The 9,338-nt window shown below is 38.8% G+C and overlaps 1 protein-coding gene across 1 annotated transcript; it reads right to left on the reverse strand.

Moving 5' to 3' along the window:
- On the reverse strand, nt 3,761–6,050 carry LOC107630962 (probable mediator of RNA polymerase II transcription subunit 26c). The gene is made up of 9 exons (XM_016334259.2): nt 5,480–6,050; nt 5,311–5,379; nt 5,163–5,245; nt 5,002–5,078; nt 4,880–4,932; nt 4,769–4,802; nt 4,534–4,664; nt 4,372–4,456; nt 3,761–4,290 (listed from the first exon to the last, which is right to left on the reverse strand). The coding sequence occupies exons 1-9, from the start codon at nt 5,795–5,797 to the stop codon at nt 4,172–4,174; spliced, it is 969 nt and encodes a 322-aa protein (XP_016189745.1). The 5' UTR covers nt 5,798–6,050; the 3' UTR covers nt 3,761–4,171.

A 9,338-nucleotide genomic window follows, 5' to 3' on the forward strand; every position in this document is an offset into this window, starting at 1 on the left:
TCTACGTCATGTTCTGGCTACTCCAGCAACGGTTCAAGATCAGACTTGGTACCCTGACTCAGGTGCAACACATCACATGACAGCTGATCGGTAAAATCTAATGGAAAAGGAGCCTTATACAGGAACTGACCAAGTCATTGTGGGAGATGGTTCAGGTTTGCATATCAATCTTGTTGGGAAGTCTTATTTTAAAACTGATTTGAGCACCACAGAGTTCTTGCTTCAAAAATTGCTTCATGTCCCTGACATAACAAAAAATTTGCTTAGTGTCTACAAATTCTGCTGTGATAATAAAATATTTTTTGAGTTTCATTCTGATTGTTGCTTTGTGAAAAATCAGGACACTAAAGAAGTTGTGATCAATGGAGAAGTTGAGCAGGAAATGTACAAATTTGTTAATTTCAAGCCCTCAAATAATGCAGTTGCCTACGTCTCCTCTATGTCTGCTGCTGATAGTTTTCTTTTGTGGCATAATAGGCTAGGTCATCCTTCTTATAATGTAGTATCTAGTATTCTAAAATCTTGTGATATTGTAGTTGACCCCAATAAATCCGTTTGTCCAGCCTGCTGTATAAGAAAGTCTCACCAATTACCTTTTTCAGTCTCAAATACAGTTTACACTACACCCCTAGCTTTAGTTTACACAGACATATGGGGACGTGCCCCAATAGTTGATTCCTATGGCAATTTTTACTTCATAAATTTCATTGATGCTTTTAGCAAGTTTACCTGGATTTACTTCATTAGATCACGCTCCCAACTCAAATCAGTCTTTAAATGCTTTCAACAAATGATTGAGATGCAATTAAATGTTAAAATAAAAATGGTGCAATCTGATAATGCTGCTGAATATGTGAGCTTGTCCAAAGATTTACAGATGCAGGAAATTCTTTATCACTTTTCATGTCCTCATGAACACCAGCAAAATAGTGCTGCTGAGCAGAAGCATCGGCATGTTGTTGAAAAGGGGATGACCATGTTAGCAGGAGCTGGTATGCCAATCAAGTATTGGGGGAAGCTTTCAGCACTGCAGTGCATCTGATCAACTTGTTACCCACGCCTGTGCTTGCTAATCAGTCACCGTATGAGAAATTGTTTGGCAAAAAGGCTGATTACTCCAGTCTTCGGGCTTTTGGCTGCTTATGCTTCCCACACTTGCGGCCCTACAACAAGCATAAGCTGGAGTTCCGATCTTTCCCTTGTGTGTTTTTGGGGTACAGCGGCTCTCATAAAGGTTATAAGTGCCTTACCGAGCAAGGAAAGCAGATAATCTCCCACAATGTTGTGTTTAATGAGCACCAGTTTCCGTTTAAAGATAACAACTTCGCTGCCTCCCTTGGCGGCCATCTGCTCTGTCACCAACACTTCCAGCCAGTGTTCCAGCTATCCCTACTCTCCAAAGATCTCCTCTCCCCACCATTGTGTTGTCTTCACAGCCAGCTTCCTCACCTTTGCCTCAACCGTTGCACTCCCAGGTTCTCTCTTCTATTCCTTCCTTGTCCCTCCCTCCTTCTCTTTCTTTCTCACAGCAGCAGCCATCTTCCTCACAACCCACAACCTCTTTTTCTCCTTCTGCACCCTCCAACACACCTATTCCTATTCCAATCTCTGATTTAGAAATTGTTTTACCTGATTTGCCCCCTACTCAACCACCTACTCTAAACACCCATCCGATGGTTACCCGAAGCAAAGCTGGCATTTTATGACCCCGAGCTTTTTTGGCAGCGATTGAGCCGAGATCAGTCAGAGATGCACTACAAAATCCATATTGAAAATTGGCTATGGATGCAAAATACCATGCTCTTATGCGGAATCAGACTTGGAAATTGGTTCCTCTGCCTCAAGGTCGAGAGGCTGTTGGTAGGAAGTGGATTTTCTGAGTTAAATACAAGTCTGATGGCACCCTCCAAAAGTATAAGGCGCGGTTAGTAGCTCAGGGCTTTTCTCAGCGACCAGGGTTTGATTTTACTAAGACCTACAGCCCTGTCGTAAAGCCTACTTCAATTAGGATTGTACTCACTCTTGCGTTGTCAAAGTCATGGACCATCAAACAGCTTGATGTTAACAATGCCTTCCTTCATGGTGAGTTGGCTGAGGATGTGTACATGAAGCAGCCTCGGGGTTATGAGATTGGCGATGGCAGTTTAGTATGCAAGCTTACTAAGGCCCTCTATGGCCTCAAACAAGCACCACGAGCTTGGTACTACAAGCTGTCTACAGCGCTCCAACATCTTGGCTTCCTTACCACTAAGTCTGATGTGTCTGTCTTCACCCGGTTCAAACATGTATCAGCCACTGTGGTTCTTGTGTATGTCGATGACATAATCGTCACAGGTAACTCGAATAAGGTCATTGATGATGTCATTCAACAACTCAACACTAGGTTTGCATTAAAAGACATGGGTAGCCTAAACTACTTTCTTGTTATTCAAGTGACCAGGACAGACAGTGGTGGTCTTCTCTTGTCTCAAGAGAGATATGTTAATGACTTGTTAAAGAAGGCTGAGATGCAAGACTGCAAGCCGTGCGTCACTCCCCTATCGTCATCGGTTAAGTTCTCTGCCTTTGGGGGATCTGCCTTCAATAACCCGAAGCTCTATCGGTTGTGGGTAGTTTGCAATACCTTACTGTGACCAGGCCTGAGTTGGCTTATTGTGTGAGTAAAGTCTCACAATTTGTGCAACATCCACTTGATGAACACTGGAGACTTGTGAAACGTATTCTGCATGACTTTGTGACGAAACGACTCATTGGTGTGAGCCATGTCCCCGGAACGGTTCAAGTTGCGGACATTTTCACTAAGGCTCTGCCTAGTACTGCCTTTCTACACTTTAGAGATAAGTTAATGGTTGCTGATCTCCGATATTATACCGGGCTTAAAGGACAGAGATCAGATGAGGATGTCAAAGGACAGCATAGCAGAGACTTTAACAAAGAGAGTGTCAAGCAGGGACGATGACAAGAGTTACAATTTGCCTTATACAAAGTCTGAAGCACCTAAGAATTTGTGAAGGTAGAGATCATGATAGTGTATGTATTAGTTGTGGTAGTGTATTAGGCGTGATAAGTGTATTACTGTGATGGTGCACTAGTTAGTTAGTAGGTGTGTGGTTCTTGGTGTACCACCTGGTAGGGAGTCCAACTATTGTTGCAGTTACATATTGCATATATTCATTCATTGTAATGATTCATTCATTCCATTTAAGTATACACAACATCTTTGTTTTCTCTCTGCTCTCCCTTTCTTTCCTCGTTCATCTTCTTCCCTCTAAGCCTAGTACCTTTACACAAAGAGAAAGAGAGAAAGGCAAACGTAGAGGAGGAAGAGAAGAAAACAGCAAATCTAGAAAAAAGAGGAAAAGATCCGACGGATCTAGACACAGAGAAGAGGGCACGAAGGCGATGGTGGTGGCAGAGGGAGTAGTGATGGAAGGAGAGGGTAGTGATAGAAGAAAAGCGGAGGAGGAAGGAAAGAAGATTGGTCAACAAACAAAAGAGTTAGAATTAAAAAAAAAAAAATTGATATTTTAAAGATTAATAAAAGATAAAAGTGTAAAAAATTTGTATCTAATTGAATATGTCTTTATGTCTCAACATTTTAAGAGAACACTAAATACATATATTTTGTATGAATTTGTGTGCTACTATATCCTTCGGAAATTTGTGTCTTAACTCTTAACAAACAAAGAATATATACCACTATGTCTATGTCTATGATGAATATAAACATTAACCAAACGGCCGTTATTCTACCACTCCCTTCACCATCCCAAATCCAAACCAATAAAATCTTTTAAAAAAAAATTTTTGCACACTACATAAAGTCAATGTTTGCAGCTATATAATTTAGCCCTTGAATCGTGATTAATGCCGGAAAACAAAAGGGTTTTCAATATTTTTACCCAAACTTGAAAAACCATTTTGTCGGCTGCGAATACCATATTTATAAATCTGACCCTGAAATTATCACGAGTCAAGCAGCAAACAGCCTAAATCGCATTCCATAGAAACCGTAGTCCTATAACGGAGAAATTTGTTCCCCTTGTTACTATTGATAAAGGTAAATTAAAGAAGGCATAAGTGTTTTTATGATGGGAGAGGAAAAAGGTAAAGGGTGGTGAAGCGGCAGTTTGGAATATGAATCAATATCCGGCATCACCCTATTTGAGCGTCACCATTTCCTTCCCTGAGAACCCATGCCGCCTTTGTTCTTTCCAAAGAAAACATTCTTGGCTTTTGGTTTTGGCAACTCATGCAGGTCCATCACCTGTATCGTTCTTTGCTTTTTCGCTACAACACAACATTACCACTCAGTATCACATGAATCTATCTATGTAATGTAACAAATAAAACAGCAAGTAATCAAGTCACCATTTGCAGCCTCTTTGTAGTTCTCTTGAAGTCGTTTTCTTGCTGAAGCAAGTCTCTCCGCGTCAAAATTGCTCTCTTTTTGTCTCTGAAAATAATCCAACAATGGGTCGGTTTTTTAACTTGTTAAGCAAGTAAACTTAAGCTTATAAATCATATCCGTACGTTTTGAGGAGGAGGAGGAGTGGGAACCGATGGTAACGGTGATGGTGATTTTTGAGCTGGTTTTGGCAGAGCTTCTTTGCGAGGAATTGGTTTTGGTTTTGGTTCTGTTTCGGAAGACTCAAAATTGCCATCTGTATGAGCAGAGCAGTGAAGAGAGCAGTGAAGGGAACAGAACATGTATTAAACATTATACCAAACATTCCAAATCACACTTTGAATCGGATACTATACTCACTCTCTGAATTTGGCGAGCATGCAAAACCAGGAATCTGCCAAAGGAATGGAACATTATAATCAATAAAGCAGCAAAGCATATGAATCATCATGCATAGTTCTTGAACTGAACCTGATGATGCCCATTTCGTTGATTCCTCTGCTGAGGCGAATCTTCATCATCACCTGCCATGCCAACAAGATGACATGAATCTCACTATTCACTGCAATTTTGACACAGAAGAGAGAGATTACCAATGACAGTACTAGCAGTAGCAGGTTCTCCAGGTGCCTTCAGCTTCACCCATTCATCTACAATTTCCTTCCACTTCCTATCCAAAGCAAACAAAACACTCAACTCATCTGTTACATGAATCAACCTTCATTCTTCAGCATATGCACTTAAAAAACAAAACCTGACAAGAAGCTTCACCAATCTGCGAACTTCACTGGAGGAATGCTTCCTTAACCGATTCACGTTCCTCCCAATGTCAGTTTCCTGCATGCATGAATCCAATTAATTAACAAACTCAAACGACAATTTAACAAACAACACGAGCTTACCTCTAAAGCCTGGAATGTAATATCCATGTCCGCCAGATTCTGTAGCAACTCCGCCAACGAATCTTCCGACTATCAAACAACATCAAATTCAACCAACACAAAACACATTCCTTAATTCTAAGAACCAATTAATTAGCTGAAATTAAAAGAGGAAAAAAAAGAGGGAGACCTGGTGAGGATCTTCAAGTTGGTGCTTAATTTCTAGAATCTTCTTCTGCTCGTCATCGAATAAGCCTCCAAAAGGATCCATATCCTCGTCCTCTGACGATTTGTTTTGCTGATTGTGTGCTTCGACGGCATTTGCTTCGCAATTCAGACACCGGGGAGGCGTGGCAGTAGCGGCGTAAAGGCGCTCGACGATTCCGTCCCGGCGGCGCTTCAATTCATCGGCGTTATCGGCGGAAGCGACGTCGATTGCAGCGTCAAAGAAAGCCCAAACGTCGACGCGGGCGGTGTCCAGTATGGATCGGAAATCATCCAAATCCATATCGGAAGCGTGGCACCAACCAAATCGATGGAGGGATTGGGATCCCACACGGAAACAACAATCTAATCTAATAATTCAAGTTTTGTGGAGATATTCGGAACAAAAACATTAATACAAGATAACAAGAATATACTCTATATTCTTTCTACCAAAAGCAAACTCTAATTTCTTTTTCTTATTATTTCTTTTCTTGGTTTAAATTGAAATTCATATTGATTGATTGATACTCATGCGTGTTTTTATAATATGTTGACCAATGGCATCAGGATTTGTTAAACAAAAGAGGCTCAACACAGTAAAGTGGAGCAAAGGAAAAAGGATAACCAAAGTAAACACAAATATAACTGGAAAGCTAGTATCCGTTGTCATCTCCGACATTGCCATCAACAACCAATCGGATCGACTCCACACCAATCCTTGTAGCTCAAGAAAGACATGATCTTAACTCCTTCAACACTTGTCTCTATCTGCTGGAAGACTCTGCTATTCCGCTCCAACCAAATGTTCTAAATAACCGCATAGAATCCTATCAGCCATTTTCTTTGCTCAGACTTCCCACCTGTTACTTCAATCCAACTCTCATAGAACTCTTTAGTGGTTCCTGGGATGGTCCAAGCTCTATCAGAAAAAGTCAGCCATGCACACCACACCTGCCACGTGAACTCACATGCAAAAAATAAATGATGAACAAATTCTATGTTCTTTTTACACAAAACACAAATGTTGTCATGAAGATTAATAATACCAAGTCTACTCAGCCTTTCCTTCGTATTAACCCTTCCTACTAGCACAAACCAAGCAAAGAGTTCAACTCTTGGTGGAACCAAGCCTCGCCATATGGAGCTTGTGAAGTTGTAACTTGTGATGTCTGTTGGGAGCATCTCATTATGTAGCACCTGCACAAAAGAATTAGTAGAAAATACTCTATTTTTATCAAATTTCCAAGTCACTGAATCCTCTCTATCAAGTGATAACCTCACGTCCCTCAACCTGACATGTAATTGATTTAGCAACTCTAGCTCCCATTGGAAGAGTTCCCTCCTCCATTGGAAGTCCCATATCCACTCTAACTCATCACAAAACCCACAGTCCCCTATTACGGATCCTTGTTGATTTGAAACCGAGAAGAGTCTTGGAAAACAATCTTTCAAGGAGCCACCTTGTAACCACACATCCTCCCAAAAACGAATGTTTCTGCCATTTTCCACCTCCATTGACAGACCTCTGATCATCATATCTCTTGCATGTTGCTCCTTAATATTAAGGTGACAAATATCTTTCCACGGCCCCCCTCTTGATCGCACAGGTTGGTTTGATAACATTACAGTTGGGTCCAACTGATTACAAGAGCAAACAATCTTCTTCCAAAGCGGGCAGTCCTCCTTTGAAAAACGCCACCACCATTTGAACAGTAGCGCCGCATTCCTAATTAGAGCATCCCCCACCCCCAAACCTCCTAACTTTTTCGAAGCCTGAACTACCTCCCATTTCACCATTGGTATCCCATTATTCCCATCTTCTTTACTCCACAAGAACCTTCTTTGAAGCCCAATAATCCTTTCTGCAACCCCCTTTGGCATCTTATACAAGTTTAAGTAGTAAACCGGCAAGCTATTGAGAACAGATTTTATAAGGACCAGCTTACCCGCTTTGTTGAGAGACCTGACTTTCCATAAACTCAGCTTGTCTTCAACCTTGTCAATGATTGGTTTCCAAGTCTTCACCAATCTAGGATTGGCACCAAGAGGAATCCCTAAGTACCTGACAGGTAATGCTGCTTCAGCAAAACCCAACAGGCCACACATATTCGTCACCCATTCCTTCTCACAGTTTACTGAAATTAGGCTCGATTTTTCAAAGTTGATACTCAGGCCAGACATTAACTCAAAACAACGCAGGAGCCTCTTGTAATTCACTAGCGTTTCTGTTTTCTGGGGACAAAATAAAATGGTGTCGTCTGCAAATTGGAGATGCGACAATTCTACATTATCCCTTCCTACCAGCAGTAGAGATATTCTGCTATTTCTAACCGCCTTCCCCACCATCCTGTGCAGAACATCAACAACAAGAACAAACAGGAAGGGAGAGAGGGGATCTCCTTGTCTGAGACCCCTCTCCATCTTAAACGGCTTGGTTGGTGACCCATTGATCAGTACTGACATAGATACTGTAGTCACACACTCCTTCACCCAGGTCCTCCATCTACTACCAAAACCCATCTTCTGTAGCACTATATCCATAAAGCTCCATCTCACTCTGTCATAGACTTTCTGGAAGTCCAATTTAACAATTGCCGCTTGCTTCTTTCGTAGCTTAAGCCAGTGAACTATCTCACAAGCGATGAGAGCACCAAAAAAAAAATTATAAAATTAAAAATAATTTTATATTGAAATATCTCATATAAAAAAATATTTTTATTTATTTATTATATATTTGAATAAAATAAGATAAAAATATTTTTTTATTTANTCTTTTAAATATGATATAAAACATATTTTATAATTTGGTTATCTTTGATTTAATTAAAAAAAATTCTCTAGGACTCGTAGCTGGAGAGTTCATATAGAATAGGAAGAATAACAAGAAATGTCGTGTTGTTCTAATCTATTAGGACGTATATATATGCAGATTGGATAATGTCTTTTACAAAGGCACTAAAGCCAACCATATCAAATTTTATTTAATTCTGACACGTATAGAATGGAAAAAATAACAGAGATGTGTTATGTTGTTCTGATCCATTGTGACGTATATATATAGATTGGATAATGTTTTTTCACAAAAGTACTAAAAGTCAACAATATCAAATTTTATTTAATTCTCACTCATACATTTAATTATTAAATTTTTAAAATTTTATTTGAGTCTAAAATTTCATATTTGATAGTATAGTCTTACTAATCTATTGCTGATAAAAAAAACTTACTAATCTATTTCTTTTAAATATGATTTAAAACATATTTTATAATTTTGTTATCTTTGACTTAATTAAAAAAATTTGTCTAAGATTGGGCTGGACATAAATGGGAAGAATAACATGTGTTGTTCTGATCTATTGAGACGTATATACATACAAATTGGATAATGCTTTTCACAAATGTACTAAAGCTAACAATATCAAATTTTATTTAATTTTCACACACATAGAATGGGAAGAATAACAGAAATGTGTTGTGTTGTTCTAATCCATTGTGGCGTATATAAACGTATATTGGATAATATTTTTTACAAAGGCACTAAAACAACAATATCAAATTTCATTTAATTATGACTTATAAATTTAATTATTAGATTTTTAAAAATTTTATTTAAGTCTAAAATTTAAGTATAGTCTTTACTATTCTATTGTTGATAAAAAATTATTTACTAATCTGGTTCTTTTAAATATGATTTAAAACATATTTTATAATTTGTTATCTTTGATTTAATTAAAAAAAATTGTCTAGGATTTGACGGAAGAGTACACATAGAATGGAAAGAATAATAACGAGAAATGTGTTGTGTTATTTTAATTCATTGTGACGTGTATATATATATATAT

The sequence above is a fragment of the Arachis ipaensis genome, chromosome B03, assembly GCF_000816755.2.
Source record: "Arachis ipaensis cultivar K30076 chromosome B03, Araip1.1, whole genome shotgun sequence".
NCBI classification, from domain to species: domain Eukaryota; kingdom Viridiplantae; phylum Streptophyta; class Magnoliopsida; order Fabales; family Fabaceae; genus Arachis; species Arachis ipaensis.

Coding starts and splice junctions, on each gene's coding strand:
- LOC107630962 (XM_016334259.2), bottom strand. CDS start 5,797: ATGGATTTGGATGATTTCCGATCCATACTGGACACCGCCCGCGTCGAC. Junction 4,457..4,533: donor CTCCTCCTCCTCCTCAAAAC/GTACGGATATGA, acceptor GATTATTTTCAG/AGACAAAAAGAGAGCAATTT. Junction 4,291..4,371: donor CTACAAAGAGGCTGCAAATG/GTGACTTGATTA, acceptor GTTGTGTTGTAG/CGAAAAAGCAAAGAACGATA.